The sequence below is a fragment of the Chelonoidis abingdonii genome, chromosome 10 (assembly GCF_003597395.2).
Source record: "Chelonoidis abingdonii isolate Lonesome George chromosome 10, CheloAbing_2.0, whole genome shotgun sequence".
Taxonomy (NCBI): domain Eukaryota; kingdom Metazoa; phylum Chordata; order Testudines; family Testudinidae; genus Chelonoidis; species Chelonoidis abingdonii.
The window spans coordinates 63,565,362-63,593,263 of record NC_133778.1 but is presented as its reverse complement, the minus strand read 5'-3'; the positions used below and the strand labels follow the sequence as shown (position 1 = coordinate 63,593,263).

The following is a 27,902-nucleotide window of genomic DNA, read 5'->3' as shown; positions in this document are numbered from 1 at the left end:
GCACGTTGCAGCCACTTGAACACTGGGATAGCTGCCCACAATGCACCACTCCCAACAGCGCTGCAAATGCTGCAAAAGTGGCCACACTGCAGCTCTGGTGAGCTGTCAATGTGGCCACACTGCAGCGCTGTTCTACACAAGCTGTACGACCAAGCTGTAACTCCAGCGCTGCACATTTCCAAGTGTAGCCAAGCCCTTGGAGCCCCTGCATTCAGCAGACATCCTGTTGGAAGCCAAATACCTCCACACAGCACTCTTTGTTCCTCTTCCTCTCACAGTATAAAGGTCCCATAGAAGCTATGCTTTCTTGCAGCACCACCGTTCATTGACTACATCAAACCTCTCCACACCCACCCATCTTCTCATAGTACCATACAGGGACATACTGAGCACCTGATATCTGGATGTGTTTTTCAACTGGAAATCCATACATGTCTGAAGGAATATGCAACAGAAGTAGCTGCTCCATGTTTGTTTTCCCCTCCCACAGTTGCAGATTCTTGACCCCAAAGAAAGGCCTCATAATGGCTGGTCATTAGTCATGCTCACCTCACTTCTCAGACTCCTGATCTGACAGATATATTGCTACCTCCCATTGTACCGTTACATGTGCCCAGTCATTCATTGACTACGCAGCAGAGCTGTTGACCCTGAAATGTACATGTCCCAAAATATACACAATGAGATACTACAGTTATTCCTGATCCTCAGTGTAGGGAACTGATGTTATATCCTAAATACACTGAGCAATGACTTTTACTCTGGATGCTCCTGGAAGGTGGTCATAGATAGAAGGAGGCAGGGACTTATACTGTGTCTGGTGATGGTGGTGTCCATTTGGCACTCGTTCAATCAGATTCAATGATCCATTTAATCATGTTTGTTTTCTTCAAAAAACATATGGTATGTTTTCACCTGACAGTATCAAAGGGGTAGCACGTGTTAGTCTGGATCTGTTAAAGCGCAGAGAATCCTGTGGCACCTTATAGAATGCTAACGACGTTTTGGAGCGTGACGCTTCGTGGGTGAATTACCCCCACACTTCGTCAGAGCAGGTAGTGAGAATTTCCAGGGGCAGTATCATATATTGCTTAGCCGAGCAAGCTAGAGATAACAGGTTTTGTTCAATCAGGAAGGATGGCCTGTTTCAGCAGTTGAGGTGTGAAACCAAGGGGGAGAGACTGGTTTGTAGCTGCGCAAGCCATTCACAGTCTTTGTTCAACCCTGAACTGATGGTGTCAAATTTGCAGGTGAATTGAGCTCAGCCAGTTTTCTTTGAAGTCTTGGTCCTGAAGTTTTTTTGCTGCAGGATAGCCCACCTTAAGTCTGCTATAGTGTGGCCAGGGAGGTGAGTGCTCTCCTACAGGTTTTTCTGTATATTGCCATTCCCTGAATATCTGATTTGTGTCCATTTATCCTTTTCCGTAGTGACCTGTCCCGTGTTGGCCGATGTACATAGCAGAGGGCATCTGCTGGCATATGATGGCGTATATTCCATGGCTGGACGTGCAGGCTGAATGACCAGTGATGGTATGGCTGATCTGTTAGGTTCCTAATGATGGTGTCGCTGCGTTGTAGAAATACTGTGCGAGCAAGAGTTGGCATCGAGGTTTGTCTGCATGGATTGGATCCTGGCTACGACGTTACTATGGTAGGTTGGTGCAGTTGCTGGTGAAATACGTTTCCAGGTTTAGGCAGGTTTGTCTGTGGGGCAAGGATTGGCCGCCACCACAAGACCCGCTGAAAGTGTGGGATCTCTGTCCAGGATGGGTTGTAATTCCTGATGATGCGTTGGAGGGGTTTTTAGCTGGGGGCTGTAAGTGATGGCCAGTGGGTCCTGTTTTGGTTTTCTTTCTTGGGCTTTTGTCTATGCAGTAGGAGGGCTTCTGGGCTACCGTCTGGCTCTGTTGATCCTGTTTCTATATTCTCATGTGGGTATTGTAAGTTTTGAGAATGGTGCGTTTGTGGAGATTTTGTATGGGTTGTTGTCTCTGTCTGAGGGTATAGGAGCAGAGCGGGTTGTACCTCAGTGTTTGCTGTAGACAATGGATCGTGTGATGTGCCCGGGAATGGAAGCTGGGAGGCAATGAAAGGTTTAGGCGTAGCGGATCGGTAGGGTTTTTGATATAGAGTGGTGTTAATGTGCAGGCCATATCACTTATGTGGCACCCGTGGTGTCTAGAAAGTGGAGTGCTCCTGGGTAGATTGGTCCAGGCTGAGGTTGATGGTGAGGGTGGAAGTTGTTGAAACTCGGTGGATTTCAACTGGCCATTCACTTACAGCCCAGCTAAAACCGCCTCCACGCATCATCAGGGTCTTACAACCCATCCTGGACAATGATCCCACTTTCACGGGGTCTTGGTGGGCAGGCGCAATCCTTGCCACAGACACCTGCCAACCTGAACGTATTCTTCACCAGCAACTGCACACCGTACCATAGTAATCTAGTCAGAACCAATCCATTGCAACAAACCTCGACTGCCAACTCTAGCCAACATATCTTACCCAGCGCACCATCATAGGACCTAACCACGATCAGCATACCATCACTGGTTCTTCACGCTGCACGTCACCAATGTAATATACGCCATCATATCGCCAGCAATTTGCCCCTCTATGTACATCGGCCAACTGGACCAAGTCACTACGGAAAAGGATAAATGGACACAAATCAGATATCAGGCATATGGCTATACAAAAACCGTAGGAGAGCACTTCACCTCCCTGGCACACTATAGCGACCTTTAAGGCTGGCTTATCTGGCAGCAAAAAAAAACTTCAGGACCGCTTTCAAAGAGAAACCTGCTGAGCTCAGTTCCATTTTGCAATTTGGGACAACTATTCAGCTCTGGACTCAACAAGGCTGTTGAATGGTTTGCAATTAAAGAACCAGTTTCTCCTCCCTTGGTTCTTCACAACCTCTACTGCTTAGAACGGGCTACCCTCACCTGACTGAAACTTAACCTCCGTTATCTTCTAGCTTGCTTCTGCTAAGCTATTACTATAACCTGCCCTGGAAATTTCCACTACCTGCGTCTGACGAAGTGGGTATTCACCCACGAAAGCTCACGCTCCAAAACGTCTGTTAGTCTATAAGGTGCCACAGGATTCTCTGCTGCTTTCCCTGACAGTTTACACATATGGGACCACAAAGCTGGCAGGGACATGTTGAATGATAAAATGAAGATGAGATGCACCTAAGTTTTTGTCTAGCCACCCCGCCAATGAGTTCACATAATTGGTTGTTTTGGGTACTATTGTTTGCATCTCTTTCATCTCTGTTATTTCCTCTAGTGTGCAATGCAAAACAGTGCATGCTTTAAAGTGCCAAATCTTCACCTATTCGCATCATTTCCCTTTCAGAATCAGGCAAAGGCCTTTTTTGAACAAACTACTTAACTTGGAACTTAAGTTTCATAAAATATCAAGAAAATGGGCAAATATTGCAAGGCAAGAAATTTTTCCTTGTGAAATTTGTAAATTTTAATGGCATCTTACATGAATGTGCATCACTGCCCTCTACTGGATGGATGCAGACATACAAGGTTTATTATTATTAATTATTATTATCATTATTATTATTCTCTTGCCCTCTAGTGGCTGAGGTGCATAGAGACTACAAGTCCCATTACTGACAACACAGGAAGAGCCCCTTTAAATTAAGTGTTATAGGCTTTAGTTATAAGCCTTTTAAATCTGAAGTTCACAAATTCTATTTTCCATACAGAATTTAATTGTTTTAACTGGAAGTCTGAGTACTTGTGCATTTATGAAGAATTTTTCTTCTTCTCAATCAAGTTTAAAATTTAACTTGGGCATTGGTTTGATCTTCAGAGGCAAAAAACTATTTGAAAAACACACAGTATTTTTCATAACTACATTTTGCCAAAAACATACGCTTCTAAGACAGCTGCTCACAAAGTCATATGTTTGATGTGGCTCTTCCTTTCACTATTTCATCTTTTGTGAAGTTTGAGCTATAGCTTTTGCATTACATATGATTACATTTTTGAAAGGCCGGAATTCAGGCAATGACAGATTTGTTACTTGTTTGTCTCAGAAATATTTGCTAGAATGGACAAGACTGCACCACAGAAAATTGCAAGGGAACCAGAACATTTAATATGTTTTTGATTGCTTTATATGGAATGCTACATCTGGAGTGAGTATTTGATAAAACAACATTCTGAAGTCAAGCTCCCCAGAAGAATGCTTCAGTACACTAATAAATGCTGGATCTTATCTATTTTCTGCCCCTGTTTTAGGCTGTCTAAAGAAAGACTTGAATCTTCTTGACTCCATCATTTCATTGTATCCTAACAACTGCACAGAACTCAACAATACTCTTTGCTTTGACAGCCAATATTGTTATTTGAAAATTTACAGAAGCTAGGATTGCATTGTAAATTTGACAACATTGAAGGATAAAGAAACGCTGCATTCAGACATATCCCTCAAAGTGCTCTCTCAAAACAGCAGGATAAGGGAACAAGGTCAAGTTGCTGACATCCATAGTCAAGTTGTTCAGATTCGTTTAGGGAAAAAGCAGCTGTGAGACTTATTATACTCACCATCATTCAACATTCTGATGAAATGTTACGTTGAAAAGATAAGACCAATTCCAGAGAGGAAAATGAATTTAATGGGAAATATTATGTATGGTACATTGCAAGATATCAACCTTTAGACTCTGCATATTCAAAGAGCCAAAAGCTAATCACTGGCCTTTATCCAAATACTGTATGCACTATGCAGTATGAAAATTTCTGCATTGTCTGCCATCTCTTGCCCTCACTAAATTAGGTAAGAAAAAACAGAAAATTTAAACAGCCAGGAGATTCTACATGGATGCAGAGAAGTTAATTCTCTATTAGAAACTGAATTTCCTTGCCTGACTCTGGAGGAGAACAGAGAAGAGGCCCAGAAGCATCCAAATTAAACTTGAATGAATTGTTCTTGTAATTTAATTCACTTATTTATTGATGAATGATAATTTCCCCAGAACACATTGATCTCCATGGGAGCAGGATCAGTGCTATGTGTTCCCAACAGAGCTAATTAGAGCAGAGTTGAAGCTTCTGATTGAAAATTAAATATTCTACTCCTCTCCTTGATCCTTCCTTCCTTGACCTCTAAACTCCTGTCTAGGATGAGCCTCAGTGGACTTAGTCATCCTTGCTACAACAACAAACATTCTAAACTCTCTACACAATCAGCAGTATTTATTTCTTACAACTGACCAAACTATATCATAGACTCATGGACAAAAATTCCATGCTTGATTAATAAAAGGATAGCAGTAGGAATACACTACCAACCACCTGACCAGGATAGTGATCGTGAAATGCTCAGGGAAATTAGAGAGACTATAAAAATAGACATCTTAATAATAATGGGGGATTTCAACTATCCCCAAACTGACTGGATCCATCTCACCTCAGGACATGATACAGAAATAAAGTTTCTAGACATAGAATCATAGAAGATTAGGGTTGGAAGAGACCTCAGAAGGTCATCTAGTTCAACCCCCTGCTCAAAGCAGGACCAACTCCAACTAAATCATCCCAGCCAGGGCTTTGTCTAAGGATGGAGATTCCACCACCTCCCCAGGTAACCCATTCCAGTGTTTCACCACCCTCTTAGTGATTTTTTCCCCCTAATATTAAAAAAAACCTATTTCACTAGGAGGGTGGTGAAGCACTGAAAACACTAGACATCAGTAATATCTGCTTTTTGAAGCAGCTAGTCCTAGAACCCAGAAGGAGAGAGGCAATTCTTGATTTAGTCCTAAGTGGAGCACAGGATCAGGCCTAAGAGATGATTACAGCTGAACTGCTTGGTAATACAGACCATAATATAATTAAATATAAGATCTTTGTCAGGGGGCGGGGGGAAGGGGATCTCAAAGAAGCCCACCACAGTAGCATTTAACTTCAGAACTTCAGAAAAATAAGAAGTCTAGTTAAAAGGAAATTGAAGCGAACAGTCAAAGGAGTGAAATGCCTGCAAGCTGCAAGGAAACATTTTAAAAACACCATAAAAAGAGGCTCAAATTAAATGAATACCTGCAAATTAAAAAGAACAGTAAAGGGACCAAAAAATTGCTGCCATGGCTAAACAGAGTAAAAGAAGTGGCTAGAGTAAAGGATCCTTTAAAATAGGAAGTCAGATCCTACTGAGGAAAATAGACAGGAGCATAAACTCTGGCAAGTTAAGTGTAAAAGTATAATTAGGCAGGCAAAAAAGGACTTGAAGAGCAATTAGCAAAAAACACAAACATTAATAGCAAAAAATGTTTAAGTACATCAGAAGCAGGAAGCCTGCCAAACAATCACTGGGGCCAACGGACAATCAAGGTGCTAAAGGAGCAATCAAGGGAGACATGGCCATTGTGGAGAAGCTAAATGACTTCTTTGCATTGGTCTTCAGAGCACAGGATGTGAGAGTGATTTCCACAACTGAGTCATTCTTTTTAGGTGCAAGATGTGAGGAACTGTCCCAGACTGAGGTATCAATAGAGGTGGTTTGGGAGCAAATTGATAAATTAAACAGTAATAAGTCATCAGGACCAGATGGTATTCACCCAAGTGTTCTGAAGGAACTCATATATGAAACAGCAGAACTACTAACTGTGGTATGTATTCTAACACTTAAAGCAGCCTCTGTGCCAGATGACTGGAGGATAGCTAATGTGACACCAATTTTTAAACAAGCCTCCAGTGGTGATTACAGGATGGTAAGCCAAATTACAGTACCAGGCAAATTGGTTGTAACTGTAGTAAAGAATAAAATTATCAGATACGTAGATAAATACAATTTGTTGGGGAAGAGTCAACATGGCCTTTGTAAAGGGAAATCATGCCTCATCAATCTATTAGAATTCTTTCAGGACGTCAAGAAACGTGAACAAGGGTGATCCAGTGGATATAGTGTACTTGAACTTTCAGAATGCCTTTGACAAGGTACCTCACCAAAGACTCTTAAGTAAAATATGCAGTCATGGGATAACAGGGAAGGTCCTCTCATGGATCAGTAACTGGTTAAAAGAGAGCAGAAAAAGGGAAGGAATAAAAGCTCATTTTTGAGAATGCAGAGAGGTAAACCACAGTGTCCCACAGAGCTCTTTACTGGGACCAATGTTGTTCAGCATACTCATAAGTGATCTGGAAAAAGGGGTAAAACAGTAAGATTGCAAAGTTTGCAGATAAAATTATTTGGGATAGTCAAGGCCAAAGCAGACTGTGAAGAGTTACAAAAGGATCTCACAAAACTGGGTGACTGGGCAAGAAAATGGCAGATGAAATTCAATGTTGATAAATGCAAAGTAAAAGACATTGGAAAATGTATTCCCAACTATGTGTACAAAATGATGGGGTCTAAATTAGCTGTTACCACTGAAGAAAGATCTCGGAGTCATTGTGGACAATTCTCTGAAAACATCCACTCAATGTGCAGTGGCAGTCAAAAAAGCAAACAGAATGTTAGGAATCATTAGGAAAGGGATAGATAATAAGACAGTAAATATTACAATGCCATTATATAAACCTATGGTACACCCACACTTTGAATACTGTGTGCAGTTTTGGTAGCCCCATCCCAAAAAAGATATATCAGGAATGGAAAAGGGAGAGAGAAGGGCAACCAAAATGATTAAGGCCATGGAACAGCTTCCAGACTGGGACTGTTCATCTTAGAAAGGAGATGACTAGAGGGGGATATGATAGAGGTCTATAGAATCATGAATGGAGTGGAAAAAGTGAATAAGGAAGTGTTATTTATCCCTTCACAGAACAGAAGAATCAGGGGTCACCCAATGAAATTAATAGGCAGTGGGTTTAAAACAAACAAAAGGAAGTACTTCACACAATGCAAAGTCATCATGTGGAACTCGTTGCAAGGGGATGTTATGAAGGCCAAATCTATAAATGAATTAAAAAAAAACTAGATAAGTTCACGGAGGACAGGTCCACCAATGGCTATTAGCCAATATGGTCAGGGATGCCACCCCATGCTCTGGGTGTCCCTAAGCCTCTTACTGCCACTGGGACTGGATGACAGGGGATGGATTACTTGATGATTGCCCTGCTCTATTTATTCCCTTTGAAGCATTTGGCATTGGCCACTGTCGGGAGAGAGGATACTGGGCTAGATGGACCTGACCGAGTATGGCCATTAGGTTCTTCTCCTGCCCAAAGATACACTCAGGCAACCTAGTGGGATTTCAATGGCACAGAATGTGGCCTTACAGTTTGACCCGTTCTGCAGCTGTTCTGCATGTTAAGCTTCCAGTGAAGTCACTGGGAGTTGTACACATGAAACAGATACAGAATCAGGGCCAGCATGGGGAGCCTATAGCAGGCAAAAAGTTCCAAGGGAGCAGCTAAAGTCAATACACAGATATTGAGGGGGAAGGTCTCAGGTGGGAAAAGTTAATAAACTTACCTCAAAGTCACATCGAGCAATAACAGTACCTGACTTGCAAGGAAATGCTTTTTCATTTTTATTCTGGAACGTGTAGTAACCTGACATTTCTTAAAGATGTAAAATGCAAAGTGAATTTCGTGTAAAAATGCCGAGACCATGAAATAAGCCAGCTGCAGGTAGGAAATTCAAATTAACATTCACATCTCCAACTTTAATCAGGTGCCAGTGTGGCTTCCTTTGCCAATAATGGTGCAAGGTGAAGCTGGAGGCATTTGTTCTTCTCTCAGTAATTGCATACACATAGCTCCCACCTACACACCTTCTTCTCCTTGACACAAAACTAACTTCTGAAGGACCACCTGTTCCACAAAGCATTCCAGCTAGAAAGGCCACCCATCACTCTGTTTATTCATTGTATCATGTGTAGGCTCTTAAGTCTGTAAGCTCTTTAGGGCAGTGGTTAGTTTTTTTATTTAGCACATTTTACATTATAAATTACATTACATTATCTATTATAGCAGATTTGTGTCTGGTGGGCCCAGCCATGTCCTGCTCTTTATTGTTTCTGTCACATGCCAAACGTTATTTCAACATAATGAGACAAAGGTAGGCCTTGTGTAAGTAAGTGCACTTCCCGAGAAAATCTCTGGACTAAATTCAATGAAGATGTAAGCTACATGTCAGGCATGATTGGGTTTGAAAACTACTTTAAGTGGCAAAGTAGTGTAACTTGCACCACCTTGCCATTTCTTGAGTATGCAAAATAAATGCAGCTTGCTGTTAATCCCATTCACCAGGATTTTCCCCATTACTTGCCTTTGACATGGACATTTTGCAAACCTATCTGCATGTTTAACACCCACTGAACAAGAGATCTGTGCTAGTTACACTATTTTAGTTACTTTACCATCAAGTAAATTGAACTATCATTTATGTCACTGCTGAATTTGGTCCTGTCATTGGTGTTATTTCTCTCTCTCTCTCTCTGTCTTTTAAAAAGAAACCATTGTGGGAAGTGCAAAGACACATATTACTCCTCTGAGAACTATAAAGCAGCTCCTCTCCCATGTAAACAGGGGATAAAATCTATATTTTACAAAAAACAGGCCATAATGTCTGTTTATGTCCCCACTGCTTCCTGTGAACATTTGAGCCAGAGTCTCCTCTCTGCATGGAACAGGAATATGGAGGCAGAATTCTCTCCCACAGCACACGCAATCCAGTGGAAAGTCTGGGAGGCAGCACCACAGCTTTCTTCCCTGCTCACTAGGGCTCTGTCAGTTCCAGCCTGAAGGGGAAGGTGGCATGCTGTATGGTACATGCCCCTCCAGATTGCAAGCTGTAACCCATTTTAGTGAGTGCTGTCTCCATCTCTGCACCTTCTGCTCCCAAAAGATAGGAGTCACAGAAGGTTGGAGTCCATTTTCATTGTGGAACTTCAGGCACTATGGAGTTTGAATACTGCACAAGACAAAAAACCCTTTTCCTCCAAGACACTGCAACAGTAAATCCACCAGGGTTTTTCTACATGAGGAGAATAATTTCCCATAATAAATACTATAGCCTGCATGTGTACTTTGAATCCCTATGGTAAGTAGAGGAACATATAAGCTGAAGACATTTTTAGAAAAAGATACCGTACTCAACAAGCACAGTAACTAGTATTAACGGCTCAAGCCTTTATTTATTTATCTAATAAGGATAAAATAACGACAGACAGAGGGACACTGCCAAGATTTCACCTCAAGAAGAAAGTGGCATTATTGGGCTACAAGGCCAAGACGCTCCTCTGATTTACATCAGTGTAAACCTGGAGTAACTTAACTGGAGTTAACATGCAGTTTAAGGACAGGTTAAGCACCATGTTTCTGTGCTTCCAGTCTGTTGACCTGATTCTAATCTTACCTGACTTTTGCATCATGGTAATTCCAATTTATCCCATCGACTTCAGTTATTCCTGATTTACACTGGTGCAAGTGAGAGCAGAGTCTTCTCTATGCCGAAATGCAAGCTGAAGTAATTTTCCCCATCATGAGGTATATATTATACATTGCAAGACTAAGGCATTCTAAGGGAAGTGGCAACAGAGAAGTGCCACTGTAATATACAGTTTTAGTGAGGCAGAAAGTGAGCAGTAAATAGCATACAACTGGACTAATTGGATCTCATTCCTTCGACTTGTCTTAATCCACCATATAATTTAACCTACTCTAAATAAACAAGAACTGGTTCAGACAGCATATTTCCCTCTTACAGTTGCTTCTGGGTGCTCAATAATCACATTAAAATGGTTTAAACTTTAAAATAAATAATCTTGCCTGTAGGGATTTCTACTTTCCAGAAATGTTACATATTATTATATATGAAAGAAAATAAGACAGAGTTCAAAGCTGAGCTGACTGTGCTACTATATACATTGGACTTTCTATTTTAACTAGTGTGACAAGCAGTGATAGGTGGCTTTATCAGTCAACATTTCCAGCGGAATAAAGGGGCAGAAATCTCAAACCTAAACACTCAAAACAAGGTAAACAAGAGCTAGAAGATATTTTCCTCTCCGTTTTCAATGCAGATTCATTTTCTTCTGCTCTTTTGATATTTGAATAATCAATCAAGACTTCGGTCCAAAAAAATTCTCCACTCAAGACAGAGTTGTATGGCTGTTATCCTTAACATTGAAAATAGCAACTACGGGATATATTAATGTAATAGAATAAATTCAAATTAATTCTGTTTTAAATACTAAACCCAGACATCCTCAAACTCTTCTCTAACCCTTGCTTCAGTGTTCATTCCATACCAACATCCCATATGATTTGCCAAACCAGATCAGACTACTGGTTCTTTTAGTCAGCTGACAATCCTCTTTCTGGTAATGGACAGCACCTCATCAGAGAAAGGCAGGCACTTTCCTACCCTGCCCAGCCAACTGTGTAATGCATCTGGGGAAGGTATGAAGCCTGTCCTTGCTCTACAGGTGATTACTTTACCCCCTGAAGCAAGAGATCAGATTACACTCATCATTAATTTCGCTTGCAAAGCTACAAACATTAGAGGTCACAAAATTACCCAGCCCTTTTACAAATCCAGCCACAGTATTTATCACAATGACTTTGTGCAGTCCTGATTTCCACAGGCTGATAATACACTGTGTCTTCATTATTGCCTCTTATTAATGATGGGCCCCAAGCCAAAACATTGAGGGATGTTTACTTTGGATCCATGGTTCTGGGGTGGCTATCTCTATTTCTTATTAGTTCTTATTAGTTCTTTAGCTTCAACAACTGTCTACTTATTTTGTTTTCATAACACTAAAACACATGCTTAAAATTATGAGTAGTGCCATTAACTTCAACTGATTATACCTAGGGCATCAGGACTGCAGAAGATCTTTGAGATAATTTATGGGGGCTGGCTTTGTAAATTTTACTGTGCCTAGTACTTGCAGCTCTGCAAGCTAAATTGAGGGCTCTAGTGGAAATTTCAAAAGCACCTCTGTGAGTTAAGAGCACCAATCCCATTGAAGCTGCTGCATTGGTTCAGTATTGATTTAGAGAGAAGCGGACCATCTAACTTATCCCCAACACAATTCCTGCAAAACTTAGAGATCTCTCATACACAACTGACATGGCAGCATGGCTACTAATAGTCATACAAAGAGATTTATAAAATTTCTAGGCGCAAAAAACACCTTAACTCTGGCTTGCAATGACACCATACGTAATCATGTTTATGGTTAGCAATAATACCATCTGTAGCCCCAGATTAAAAAGCCACATTTGATTTTTTTCCCCATTTTCCCCCCTCATCGTGTCCCTATAGGTCTGGACACTGTGCTGTCAGGGGCCACCATCTTCTTTGAAGTCAGCTTTGCTTCATTCCTATTATTCCCAATAGAATGCAGTGGCCATTTTGAAAGAGGGCATCTTAACCCAAAAGCACCTGTGGTCTCAGTCCTATTAAAAATAATTGGAAATGGCAGAGACTTTAAAAGGGGGAGGTCCTTTGTAGACTTCTCTAATAATGTCCTTCTATAATCAGTCTCTGCTGAAGAAGAAACTTTCCACTATGTAAAAAAATGGCAAAAAATACCATTAATCCTACAAAAAAATGTAAGTACTCAAGGCATGATATTTTAGTTAGTTTGAATATAAGGGAAGTTTGAAGAGTTTGCATTATTCTAGTATTAAGACCATTCAGGACAAAGAAATAGCCGCACAGATGGTGCTAAATTTCTTAAAAGACTAATTTTAAAATTAATTTTAACTCAAATTAATTAACTAATATACTTGCAAATTTGCAGAAATTCATTCTGTTCTCAAAGAGTAAGTTCTGTAGTTTTGGGGGAAGATGCACTGTATTCTTCATACATAATCCAATGAGTGAATCTCTGCTGTCAATGCAAAAACTCAGCTAACCCCTAACTATGGAACCACAAGTAGCACTACCTTAATATTTGTTTTTCTTGATCAAAATATAGACATGAAATGCAACAATGGCACGGTAAGTATGGCGTGTCTTTCTGCAGTGTTCAATTCACAGTTTTGAATACACCCTTGCAATTAATGGAATGACACCAGGGATGAAGTTGGCAAATGGCCAAGATTTGCAAAGTGAACAGTGATTCTGGATGTTTCAATCTTTCAATGCTCAATTTAAGACTCTTTAAAGGGGCTTGGTTTTCAGAAGGACTTTCAACACATTTGGAAATGAGGTTGTACTTGGATGCCCAAAGTTAGGCATCCTAAAAATGAGCCACTCAGAATCCCCGATCACTTGAAAATCTTGGCTTGTGGGTTTTAAAGATGGAATATAAATAGGTTTGTAAGGATTAGATTTTTATCTGTAAATATCAGTAAACACTGATTATATTCTACACACACAAGCCAATCAAAACATTTCCAGTGATAATAATCAAAATGTACAGTTAGGCAACATAAGAAAAATGCTGCTGAGAACTTAAGAGTTTGATTTAAGGATAATTACTTTGCATATGTTGACATATGATATTGATGATTTGCGCTTTAATGGTTACAAAGCTTTAACTTTTTGAATCTCAAAGTCCACTGTCATTAAACAGGTCCCCCTATAATTTCCCATAACTGTGAACATTTAAATTGATAAAAATCTAAAATGTGCTTAAACAAGCATTGATATTGTCCATCAAAATTATTTAAATAATTAACTCTGCCAAGCCTAGACACAAAACAATTAATGTAAAGTATATTAATCACTTCATCAGCTTTTGGTTACATAGTGTCCTTAATAAAGCAATTTGTCAGATCATTTGATCTAAGTTAACTGAAATTATATATAAATATAAATTTTCTATTGCTGAAGGAAGAGGAGACCAACAAACTCCTATGGTCTCAGATTCCCTACCTTCCAACAGCAAGTGATGAATACAGATCACAACCTAACAAAGACACATACTCTTGAACGATATATGTTGTAAGCATACAAGCAGTGGAACAGTCCTGGAACATGAGAAACTGATAGAAGCTCTAAAGCAAATTCAGAGCTTTATAGGTTTAAGTGTGATAAAATGAATATCATATTTTAAAGGAATTCAGCAGATAATTCCTACTACATATGTTGTATGTTGATTGCTGGAAATATTGAGCTGTATGTCCTCTAGCTGCTGAATTTCACACAAGCTGAAGAAGAAACAGCCAATTTGGGAGGTCTGTGAACCAGATATAGCAATAATTCAACCGTGCTGTTATCCGGGCATAAATCAAAATCTCTGCAGCCTGCTGAAGCAGCAGTGGCCTGAGCTTTGCTGAATTCCTATGCTGATAATAAAGTCTTGAAAATGTGGTTGATGTGGCACTCAAAGGAAAGCTTCAAGCCACAGATGAAACCAAGATTACAAGCTGGTTAGAAAGTAAATAACGGTCCCATGAAATGGAACCATAAATGAAAAAAATGCTACTCAGTCAGTGATGGGAGCCAACTATAATTCAAAATGATTCAAAATTCAGTCAAAGAGTCAGTATCACAGTGCAACCCAAATTACACAACAAAACATGTGGGAAGAATTATACTCAAACCTGAGCATGTATAACAACAGTAGGAGGAACAGGTATTAGTTGGTAACTGAATGCTTTTGTGACAAAGTACCTATAGAATGGGCATACACTTAGTATCTGTTTCTGATGTAAGTTACCCTGGTATAAATCAGGAACTACTCCATTAAAGTCACTGGAGCTTAACTGGTGTAAAACAAGCAAATGAGATCAGATTCAAGCCATCACAGTGGTCAGATTCTGCCACCTTTACTTATGTGGAGAAGTACCTTTCTGCATAACCAGTCTCACTGAAGTTATTGGGACTACTCATGGAGTAAGTTACTACAAAGTGTGAGTAAAGATAGAAAATTCTAGCCCACTATCTTTAGTAGAGTTTGTCATGAGTTTGCCATGTGAATAGATTGTCTATGGAAAATGCAGTTTCTGCAAAAATCAAAGTTTTCCATAGGAAAATTTCAGTTTTGAAAAAAATAAATCAATATTTCACTGGGAAAGTTTAAACAAAATATTTCATTTCAGGTCAAGTTGCCCTATATAGCAATGTTTCAGATTGTCAAAACAAATTGAAATGTTTTGTTTTGGGTCAGTTTGACATTAATCTGTCCAGCTGAGTTGCCACGATGCCTCAGTGGGAGTTACTGTCTGGGTGCCCCCATTCTCATCTGTCAGCCAGGCTTCCTGGCTGGATATTTCCCTAGATGCCCCACAGTTTCCCTGGTTGAGCCACCTTGGTGGATCACTTGAGATGTAGTCCTGCCAGAAAGCTTGAGCATTGAGAAAAATGGAGGCATGAGGTACTCAAACTACAACTCCCATGGGCATCACAGCAACTCATAGGACTCAATTCAAACCCAAAAACTCAATTCACTTCAAAAAAATGAAATGTCTCAACATTTCTAAACTGAATTTTTTTATTCAACTTTCAGTTGCATGAAATTTTTGTCATTTCATCCCAACAAATTAAAAAAAAATCTCAAAATATCATAATTCTCCACAGGATGGAAATTCTCATTTTTGTCCAGCTCTAGGGTTTAAATCTCCAAAGGACTCCACAAAACACCTAAACGGAGCCACAGAGGCATCATCATCTGTTATTCATTTAGAGTACTTTAATTAACATGGACATTTCAACCTTCTAATAATGCAGAACAATTTGTTCACAGAACAACTTCGCTAAGGGACAAATCTTGCTCAACTTACTTACACAAGTCATCCCACTGAATTAAATCGACAATGAGTAAAACTGGCAAGATTTGTCCTAGTGAGAGGAGAATCATTACAACTGGAACTGCAGTTTGCATGATGCAAGCCTTTGCAAAAAATTGAGACTGTCTTATTATTTAAATATAAACAATATTACATTGTATTATCACTGCCTGGGAGGAACAGAGTGGAAGGATTTCTGTTGGTATATATACATACCACACATATATGTCACTGAAGATGCATAGGAGTGCAATGAACAGTTATGAGTTGGTTTTGGATTCAGTCAGAGAAGCCATTAACCCTGAAATGTGATCATGTTGTCAGTTATCTTTGCCAAACCGGAGTTTCAAATTAGGAAAAATATACTGCATGCTCAGAGACAGTAAGAGGTAGTTTTCCCTCAGCCCTACCAAAGATTTTCACTTGTAAGAAAATCTCTGAGGTATTATGCTAGTGAAAACAAGCTCTTTGGAAAACAGCTTGGAAACTGTCTCAGGCCAAAATTACCCTGTTCTATTTCTACACCAGGGAAAACATTCATTGGTGTCACAAAAATTGCCTGGATTTATACAGACAGTTTTCCAGAAAACCAGTTGCTGTTGCTCCTGGGGAATCTGAATGCTTTACAATTATCCTGATTCATTTCTTATATGAGTCAAATGGACCCCTAGAAGGAGCGTGGATGACCAGCTTGTGAGGGTCAGAGAGAAAAGACAACTAAAACTAAGAAAGGGTTCAATTATTCAGAGTAGATGAGCCTTGACAAGCATTTTAAGGAAACCTATAAAAGTAACTTGTCTGGTATCAGATGATCTATCCCCAAAGACCCCTGGCTCACATGAGTCCCGGTCAATAAGTATGTTCCATGTAAACTGTATAATTTTGACCAGGACTGTTACAGCATAAGGCAGATTACAGCAGTGTTGGGTTGAAAGTTTTCCAATTTTTAAATCTCAGAATTTCTCACAGGATGGAAATTCTATTTTTAACCAGCTCTAAAATACAGTTTGTAACACCAGATGCTACTTTCATTTTGAGTCCCAAGTTGGAATAAATAAAGTCAGAACTCTAAAGGAAGCTTCTCTTTCAACCCCAGCTGTTTATGAAATGAATCTTTCTGGTTGTGCCTATCTAGAACCTTTCCACAGGTATTTTCTCATTTGTGTGTGTGTACAAACACACACTCAAAATGGAATCTGCAACCACCACTGAAATATGCACTGCTCTGTGATGCAACAACATCCAACATATCAGGACAGGAAATTTGAAAGAATTCCATATTCAACTGAACTTGCAGTATGGGATTCATAGTGACACAATGTAGCGACCCAAACTGGATTACATCTCCCAGTATCTGCTCAAGTCTTATGAAAAGTGACATGATCCTTAAAATTCACTAGCTTTCAACTAGTTGTACATATCAGGTAAAAGATAACACTTTGAACAATACAATGCTAACAGCTTGGGACTCGTTGAATTCTCACACAGAAGGAAGAATCGCCTTCTAGATTCACCAACACTGCTTTCTGGCGGGGGGGAGGGGTTATAATACTTTGTATATGACACCTTTCATCTGAAGATCTCAAAGCACTTTACAAGCACACATTAGAAACTCAAGGCTCACAATGTTTAGTAAGGTAGGGAAGTATTATCATCTTCATTTTACTGTGAGAAAACTGAGGAATAGAGTTTGAGAGAGCTTTGACCAAGGTCACAGAGCCAGGATTTGAACCCAGAACATCTGACTTTGAATCCTTTGCTCTAATCATTAGAAAACACAATATTCCTTCCCAGTGGGTCTCCTAACCAACTACTGACTAGACCTGTGTTCACCTAGTGTTTGACTGTAATACAACCTGAGGAAGGGTGGATATAGCCTCATTGTAAAGTGCAATTTATTATATTATAGTGCTACCCTCATTACAGTGTAGTGGTATCATTGAAGTTAATCCAATCGAGAATCACAGCAGTGTATGACGAAGCTAAAAGTATCAGAGCACAGTTCATGAGCCACCAAAGAAACCATTTACTGCAGTTTGCTCTTAAAAGTAAAAGCCTCATTTTAAATTAAGTGCAAAACGTATTTTGTAAAAGCTGGCTTGCTTGAAAAGAAACTATTCTCAAACTTCCTGCTCAGCTAAATATCATCCCAGCTGCAAATGCCAACCAAGTGCGTAGTCAGCTTGGGAATTATTCACATAAATAAAGAGCACAGCTTGTAACATTGACTTTTTTTGATCAAAAAATGTCCTGGGGACAACCGAACAGTTTGGATCAGGCAAAGGCTAGACTTCTGGTGGGCCTTTTATTATTTTCACAGAGTATTAGACTTTGTGAATACAAAGCTAGATATACTCAAAGTGATAATGACACATTCTAATAGTCTCTCTATCCCACAGATGCTTCTTGAAAAAGTTGTTTTATTTACTTACTTTAGGAAGAACTTCTTTTAGTACAACTTGAAATACAATCAATCCTTTCATTAGCTGTTTTAATAGCATCCCCAGGCCCAACATCCTTCACCACAAACCAAACAAGTTGGGGGTGATGGAACATTTGTATAGTGGAGGTGCTGAGAGCCATTGAACCAAACTATAAACCCTGTATGCGATGGAAACCACTTCAAGCTGGGGGTTGCGGCAGTACCCTTAGTTCCAGCACCTATAAAATGAGTTGGTGATTATTATTGGATAAAAGGGACCTTTTCAAGGTTAAAAATAGCCTGTTAAAAAGTACACTGATGCTAATAATATATTTCCCTTATTCAAAACTGAAAGAATTATTTAAAATCTAATGTATTTTTCACCATCTGTTCTTTATTTCCATTTTGCATTCTAACTCAGATTGGAAAAAATACAGAACAGCAAGTTTTCCTTTTATTTTTTTCTCTTTGCATGTTGTCATTCACCAATACAATTCCTTGGTTGCAAATGCCAGAAGGAGCAAAAACTTAGAATCATAGAATGAGAAGGGACCTCAGGAGGTCATCTAGTCTAACCCCCTGCTCAAAGCAGGACCAATCCCCAGACAGATTTTTACCCCAGATCCCTAAATGGTCCCCTCAAGAATTGAATTTACAACGCTGGGTTTAACAGGCCAATGCTCAAACCATTGAGCTATCCCTCTAATTAGATTTGTAAAACTTAATAGAACTTAAATTTAAGGGCTAAGCTCCTTAACTTTCATTTTATATTGAATCAATCTTACAAAAGTATATTGTAGAAAACTACAAACCGCAGACCAAACAAACAGGCTTCTACAAAGCTTGAGTCCCAGTTTTGTCTCCTTTGTTTACCAGGGATCACATCCTACCTGGAAAACTGTACAACACAGAGAAATTCCAAATGGCTGAATAATATATTGCAAATAACCTTATTCCATTGACATTATTTCTTTTGCATTTTATTTTAGTTTTAAACTGAAGTACCTTCAGTAATCATAGCATAACCCTGATGTGACTGTGGCCCCCATCATACAAAGCAATTCAGAGTGACGTAAGAGCCCGGTAAATGTATTTTTGTTCTAAATTTTTGTGAATTTCATTTTATTTTATCCATTTTATCCACAAGAGTGGCATTCTGCCCCCAATGTGTGAAAGACTCTCTGGGTGATGAGGTTTGCAGAGTGAGCCTGCCCCTCGCTCACCGTGCAGCAGTGGTTTCTGACCTGTGAGGCTGAGTCCAGCTCTCCATTCCCGGCATCTGGCACCCAGGGTTTCAATACCGCTTAGCTTTGGCCCATCTGCCCCTCCATCATCATGAATTTGTGAAAAATATAGGCCTCTAGTTCCAAGTAGGTGAATGGACTTTGTCTGAGAGAGTTTGTGTTGTTTCCATCTGTTGGCAGGCCCACAAACAGGATAGAGGACCCCTATTAATAAGGTCATATAAAGGATCTTTTCTTTATCTGAAGTGACAGAGGCCTCTTTTTTTTTAAGATGAAAAACAAGAGTTCTAATCCTAGCTCCCCACATCTCTGATTTAAATAATAACCATGTCTTGTCTGTTACATACAAACACAGATTTTCCTAATAGAAAGCTTCCCTAGAGCTTAATAGAGATGAAATCAATATGGGTTATAGAAATTATTCTAAATTCCTATACAAAAACTATATCCTTATGACAATTGGGTGGGGAAGGTCAACCATCAGACAGAACTAACAGGTGGTATTATTCTGAAGCCATATACAAATTTTCTATAAGGGTTAGAGCAGCAAAGAATCCTGTGGCACCTTATAGACTAACAGACGTTTTGAAGCATGAGCTTTCGTGGGTGAATACCTACTTCATCAGATGCATGTATTCACCCACAAAAGCTCATGCTCCAAAACGTCTGTTAGTCTATAAGGTGCCACAGGATTCTTTGCTGCTTTTACAGATCCAGACTAACACGGCTACCCCTCTGATACTCTGTAAGGGTTGTTACACTCTGAGATAAATATTTTGTCATTCCTTTCACTTGAACGTGGAACCATAAATATCGTTGTCATTGCTCTAAAGGTTTGACTGCTTTGTCTATAAATATTAATTAATCACCTGTGCACTGAAATTCTCAGTTGCTGGCAGTAGTGGAGATCTCTAGTGGTTACAATAATAGCAGTAAATCATATGACCATTTAACCTCAAAGTGATCCAGTTCCCTTGAGGTCAATGGTAAGACTTCTCTTGATCTAACAAGAGTTGAACAAGGCCCTCAGTGGATATTTTGCTGTTACTAATGGCAGAGGGATTCTTAGTCTCCTGAGAAATAAAAGGATTAAAATATATTAGCTTTTGGTAAAGTATTCAGAGAAATATCTATTCAAACTTTTTAATTAGTAGAAAATCTCATGATGCTTCACAGTATGAATCATCCTTATATTTTTGTGTCTGCATTTTTTCTTTGAGAAAAGCTTATCTGGCCTTATTTTCAAGCTCTTTCCCCAAGGTTTTCCAGCTGTGCTAAAGGTTATGGCGTAGGGGCGGAAGGCAGGCAGCGCCACTATCCCCACCTTCTTCTCCTCCACCAGCCATTTTGTGACTGGCCAAAACTATTGGTGTCAAAACCATACATAGTTTCAGGTTGACCTGAAACTGCATTTTTTGTCAACTAAACTATTTGTCTGTAAAAATTTTGCCCAGCCCTAGCAGGGCTTAAATATATTTGATCCCCTTCATTTAGGGGATCCAAGAAGAAGTGATTCTATACTGTGCTGTGAGGAAGATTATTATGTGGATGTGTCATTTCTCACTGCTTCATTGTTTGAAGGTTCCAAATTTAGATAAAAATTGGCCTGAGTCAAAACCCCAAATGGAAGCTGAAACGTTGTTCTAGGTTTGGAGTTTGGATCGCTCTCTGTAATGGGCTAAATCCAAACACACCAAACTTTGGTAAAGTTCAGATTCAGTTTTGGAAAGCCCAAATTTATACCCAGAATGGCTTGAGCCCATCTCTAGTTTTAGAAATTGCTTTCTTTTTTTCTCACTCTCTCTTCCTCTGAGCCAATACATTCTGACTCCAAGAGGAAGATACAGACAGAGATAATCCACTGCTATTAAAAATCACTAAGCAATACTTAGGTTTAGTAAATTTTAATACCTATGGAAAGAGAGCTCTACAGCATTACTTCAGAGAAGAAGTATTCGTTTTCACAAGGAGATGGCATTCCAGATTGATACATAACACACTATTATGTGTGTTAACATTATCTCCTGTTTATACTTGTGTTTTGTGGCCCAAGGTCAAAAACTGAACATGTTGCTTTTGAATGCATATGAATGAGATTCTTTTCTATGGTGGATTATTGCTAGAAGGCTCCCACAGAAAGCAGAGACCATGTTTTTAGCATCAAATCAGGGTTGACTGTTCCAAGCATAATGTCCAGTCTGGAGAATACTGGAATATGAGAGTGCAAGAAGACTTCCAGGGAGTAGCTAGGCAGGAGGGTTTATGTCAAGAGAAGAGACTGAGAGGAGATATAGGAACTTCAGAAGGAAGAATGAAGATGAGTGGATAGATTTTGGAAATGTAGTGTTCTGATGGAATTTGACAACAGAATGGACGTAGGGGAAGTAATGAGAAGAATGGAGTATGATACCCAGATGACAGAAAGAAATTTATTGTTATTGACAGTGATGGAGAGGAGAGGTGTTTTGGAAGGGAGAGAAAGATAAAGTGCTTAGTTTTGCCTGGTTGAATTTGGTCTAGCCACAGAACAGCCAGCATGATCTACTAACAGGCAGTTGAAGATGTGAGACTTTGCAGAAGACTCACAACATTTTGGTTTACTGGGGAGGTAGTGCATAGACTAGGGGCAGGAAACCAGGAGCCTATGCATCAGACCACAACTGTCTCCTGAGTAAAACAAAATTTACATTTTAATTGGTTGATAAAACATCAGTAAGGACCAAAACTATTCTATGGAGAATTCTTTGGATAAGTGAAACAATAGTAAAAAAAAAGCACTTATTTTCCATACAATTCAACACCTTTTCTAGCAATCCATGCAGCAATGTTCAAAATTGCTGACATTGCCCTAAACTCTCAGTATACAGTTTCTGTTCTTCTGTGACTAAAATGTTTGGAACACAGCAATGAACTTTAATTAGAGAAATTAAAATAGAATCTGCCTCCATGGAGTTACGTGCCTAGAAATAATAGCAGAACTTGACCCTGTATATGAATACAGTCCATGTACAATAAATGCTTATTTTTTTTCTCATATATGAGAGTCTATTAGATGATGAAACTGTGCATCCAATTCTGAGCTGTAAGGTAACTGAAGTAGTTTTAATAACATTGTTGCTTTGGACTTGATCTAGCTGAAAATACCTGGGCGTGTCTGGACTGTATAAGTCCTGGAAGGATGCAGGTTTTGCAGTAGGCTGGATTTTGCAGAACCTGCCTGAAGGAAAAGATGGTCCACTGCAGACGCACACTCAACATCAGGGCATTTTGAAGCTGTTCACAATGGTAAGATGAGCTCCACACATCACATGATACATAGCTCCCTACAATCACCCTTTCATTGGAGCCACTGGCAGTCTGTTAAGGTTAGGGGAAGGAGTGTTCACTCCCTGATTTATTTTAAAAGGCATAAGGGGTGATTTACAGAATCACCTCATCTCCCTAACTGACAGCTCCATTTCAGAGGCCAGGAAAGTAGTAGCTGCTCCCAGTCATGTCCCCTTTTTACATTTGTTTCCCTAGCCAGCTGACATTAACAGTCAAGCAAGACCCATCCTCTCCTGCATTTATACAATGGAAGAGATTCACTAAGCATGCCAGCCACTTTCCCAGGACTCTCATTACTCTGAGAAGGCAGCAGATCTGCGATCACCTCCAACGAAAAATTTCCCGTCTCAGAATAAGGAGTAGCCTGTGCAAAAGTCACAGAGATGAATGTGGGCAGGGTGAGACCTCTCAGTTTATTCAGTTTCAGCATACTAGTTGTAAACACATATTCCAAGTATTTTCCAATCTGGGCATTCATGATATGTCTGTACAAAAATTCTTTGTTTATTCCACTCAGCAGCTGAAACATTACTTTTTGAAGGCAGATCTGGGGCCAAGATCATGCTCTCATTAAATTCAGGATCAGGTCCTTGGTATATCAATAATAATTCACCCAGAGCATGTGCCAGCTGATGCTTCCTTCAGATGATATTACATGAATTTGTAACATACCTACAGCCACCACAGTTAGTGTAACTAAACAAGTATTTGCAGTCAGAGAAGGTCAATATTTACTTCAGTGAAAGTATTTCCTATATGAAATATAAAGAAACACAGCAGAATACTGCAGGGCCTGAGGTAACTATATCTATTTATCTTATATAACACTGGTAATTTTTTAAATGCCATCTTGTGTACTGGGCCAGATTCATCCCTAGTGTAATTCACTTAAACCTAGCGACATGTTTCTATTTGATAATAGGTTCCTATTAGGTTGCTGCAGAAGTCTTTTAGTCCTATAGGTCAGGAGTTATAATCACAAGAGGATTTGCCATTGTGATATCTTGAACATCTGCTTTAAAAAAAGGTACAACATTATGGGGACATAGAAATTAAAGAGCAATACTTTTAATGCCAAAACATACAACAGTAAATGAATATTTTAGTCCTTACCACAAGACTGCTGTCCAGAGAAAGTCTTTTCCCGAATTCCCGTTTCTGTTGTTTTTTTCTTTCCATGGCTTTGGTGGTTTGTTTTCCTTGCAATCTACTAGAAGTGTCAGGCTGTTTCCAGTGTCACTGAAAAAATTAAATGCACATTCAATATTCGAGTTAACAGTTTCTGTCGTTCGTCATTAACTTTCTAATAATCCAGCAGTTAATGACTTTGTGAATCTAGTAGGCTGTGTTCCAGGAACAAATTTTCTGTGCCAAAAAAGCTGATCTGTCCAGAGAGAAATGTGAACTGAACATATTGGGGTGATATTTAAAACCACCACCACAACAACAAAAACCTGAACACCCAGCTGTTGATACTGTCCTTGATTGGCTTTATCAGGGCCCCCGGGTTTGTATAGTCTTTTACTAACAGAACAGGGAAATGGGTTTGCAGAGCTAGTAAGCTGTCTGAAAAAATAAACAGTTCACGTTGCTCAAACTTCCCAGTAAACCATGTTTACTGGCATAACTCCCTGTGTTATATTTATGAGGCACAAATATTGAGCCCAATGCTGCAAGGTTCTGGGAGTTGAAAGCCCTGGGTACCTTTCATTGATTTTTAAGGCCAGATAGTACAACTATGATCATCTAGTCTGACCTCCCGCATAATACAGGCCACAGAATTTCATCCTGTGAAATTCTGATACTTCTGCAGTGGAGGAAATTAGTAGTGTCATTGTTGGCGACATTTTTTATTAATTCTAAGACATAACTTGCGTCACGTAACAAAAAAATTTCAAAGTGGCCAGGATAACAGAAAGTATCTTAAAAGATTCAAAGTTCTAAGAGAGGTATATTGTGCATGCAATGGTTTGTCTAGCGTGCTTTGGGAATGTAGGTCACATTTTTCTCTCAGCTGCACTTGTGTAAATCTAAAATAATGTCTTTGATGTTAATGAGGGTATTCTGGATTTATAACAATGTAACTGTGATCGAAATCTGACCCAAATAGAGGCAAATAGATATGCACAGGAATGTAGAGCCAAGTATAAGAAACTTCTACCGCAACCAACATTGAGTGCATCTGTAAATGTTGAAGGGCAATGTCTATAGCTCTTACTCTGGGCTAACTTCCAGCAAGGCCAAAGGGAGCTTTCCCTGAACAAAGGCTGGAGGATTTGGTCGATATCTTTAGTCAAGCCCAGTTGTAGAAAGAGAATAATAATAATAAAAAAATGGTTTCAGCAAGGCTGCAATCCTCCTAGTTTCACTCAGTGCCAAATCCATTGTATTTAGTGGAAACCCAGACTAAAATAGAGCAAAAGCTGACCCTATATGTTTAAGAACCAGTTTCTAATGCCTTTTACTTATTTTGAATAGTACCTTGAACTACAAGGAGCCCTATGACTTCAGTGGGATTACTACTCTAAGAAGCTATTCGTGGTGACTAAGGGGAATCAGAATCTGTCTTCATAGCAATTATAGCCAGTGTCAGGTTTCCCATTCTGCCCAACTTCAGACCCACCTGACCTCACTTATACTGGTTTTGTACTGGTGTGAGATCAAAATTCAGCCAGTTTTCTAACTGATACCTGTAAATTAGCCCACACAGAGATTATTCGCCATACATGAGCTCAGTGAGAAAATATTTAAATGTATATAGCAATTAATCAGTGAAGAAATCTCAATTATTGTTCCAATCACTTTCGTTTTCCATTTTGTGCAGTGCTGGTTACAGTAAACCTCTGCTTGCTTGCTTTGCTACCAATTAAAATGTTAAATGTGTTATTCACTTGAGATAACGAGGAAGCACAATGGTGAATTACCACGGTTCATATGAAATATCACAATGGATATTATTAAAGACACAATGGCAACTCAATACAGTGCTGTTCTCCTCTTTATAAAACACCACACATGAGAAGGAAAGGGTTAACTTTTGTCATATTTGCACAGTATCTCTATCCATTAATCATCATACCAGCCAAGCATAACGTTCCCTAAGGTACATTTCTGTTGACCAATAGCTTCACTTTGGGGTGAGCTAGAGGTAGCAATAGTTTGGAGGCAACCACTCCAGAGGAAGGACAAAGCATTTGATTTGAGTAAGTGTTTTGATTATCCTGTCTGCAGATACTTAGCAGAAACCATTCCCAAATCCGACACACAAACAGTGGATGTAGGACTAGCTATCAATTGTTTATACAGTACCAACACTGGGCTACTATGGACATTTTACACATATATGTGAAGACAAGGCTCAAGAAGATCTTATAGCCTGGATTATCAAGAGATACAAATCTAGGTCTAGTCCTATCCTTTTCCAGCTAGGAAATAATAGCCCATGACACATGGGCTAAAGTTTTCAAAAATGACTAGTGATTGTGGGTGCCTCAGCTTTTGGGTGTCCAACTCATGACACTTTAAAGAAGCCTGATTTCCAGAAAGCAAGTACCCACATTCTGAATATCACTTCCCTTTATTTTGACTCCAGCTGGGCACCCTTAACCAAGGCATCTACAAGTACTAGTCCCTTTTGAAAATCTTGCCCATGCATCTTAACAAACAAAAATATCCTAATTCAGACAAGCCAAAGGCCAGTTTGGGCCTCAAAACCAGACTCTGTCTTCAAACTAAAGATAAAATCATTGGCTAAAATGCTGAAAAACAAACTCTTATCTTGGAACAGGTATTTCTGTGCAATATATTTCCTGTCTCAAAAGAAGAGCTTTATCTGGTAGGCTTCTATCTCCTAGTGATCAACCTATAGGCCAGCTAAGAGACCTACAGTAATTCAAATGGGAAGAAATGCACCTCCTGAGAGCCTCTACCTTCTGGGAGAAAGGCTGTCTAGCAGCAATAGACCTGAAGTGTTGTACACTCACTAATGGTTCGCCCAAATGACAAGGAATACTGTACCTACATATCAGAAGAAAACAATTTACCAGCCTTCTCTTTGCAGTTTATTATCAGCTGCCTGATGCTCCTGAGGGCATTTCTTCATTGCAGAATTAACTCAGGTGATCAGCACCCAGGTTAGCCTAGGCCAGGTGTGAGCAGCCACATTGCAAAACCATACCCAACTACATGTGTCCTCATGGGTGGGTGTGGTGCAACACCCATGAATGAGCCTGGGTTAACTCAGCAATGAAGCCATACCTTTGGATTTAGGAACTTTCAGGGTAACAATAATCTTCAGTCCAGAGGTATTACACACCTTGAAAATACACTAATTTTATAATGGAAAGAATTGTTCACTACACTGGGAGATGAACCTAATAATCCGCAACCAGGAGAACCAGGGTATTGTTATTAATCCGCATATGACATTACCTGGTTCATACTGTCTCCTTCAGAAGGAAAGTTATACTTTGTTGTATATATCATGGCTGCTGGAAAAGTGTAACATTATCATACGAAGATTAACATCCAAGATCTCTTCATACAGTTTAAGAGCACAGGGTCAGATTTCAATATAACTACGCCAATTTATGCTAACCAAATATTTGGCCCATAATCATATCTTTTGGAAATGTGAAACTGATTATATTTGTCTTTTTAAAAAATATATATGAACATAGCAATTGTGATAAGTGTCAGATTGACAAGTCTAGAGACTGAAGTCTTCTGTTTATCCTCAGAACAGGTACAATTCAAACATTCCCACCCCTCCACATATCTCCGTACTGACAGAGCAAACATCTCTGGGGCAGTAGTATAGTTCAGTCTCCATAGCCCATTCAGTCTTTGGCCTCCTCTACTAAGATTGTCAACAAGAGGGCTAATTATGGGGATGTTTTTTGTGATCAGGAGCCTACTAGAGACTAGAATAAAAATCACCATAAATAATACATTCATTACATTTTAAAAGTTTCTTCCATCTAGAAAAATTCAGCCAGTTTGAGAGCTATCCTTTATATCTGAAATAGAGAACACAGATGGAATTGGTAATATCTCTGATAATGGGGAGGAGGGGGAGGGAAATGTTTTAAGTGTTGTCACTAGTATAGGACACCAAACAGCCATCAGATAGTAGAAACTTTCAGTCAGAGCAGACGTTGACTAGAATTAAACAGGTGACCTAGAGGTGAAAGTATCTCTATCTCATTGTGAATCCCTTGAGTCATTCAATCCCCCTGGAATGGATTT

At 39.4% G+C, this 27,902-nt stretch overlaps 1 protein-coding gene across 3 annotated transcripts in view; it reads right to left on the bottom strand.

Annotated features, from left to right (window-relative positions):
* The window catches only part of NCKAP5 (NCK associated protein 5), a 608,460-nt gene extending 584,570 nt beyond the window's left edge, over positions 1-23,890 (bottom strand). For all 3 annotated transcript variants that reach the window (XM_075070259.1, XM_075070261.1, XM_075070260.1), the window contains exon 1: positions 23,769-23,890. In XM_075070259.1, coding sequence (XP_074926360.1) covers positions 23,769-23,834 — 66 coding nt within the window. In that variant the 5' untranslated portion in view covers positions 23,835-23,890. The remainder of the gene's footprint in view (positions 1-23,768) is intronic.
* Positions 23,891-27,902: the final 4,012 nt, after the last annotated feature.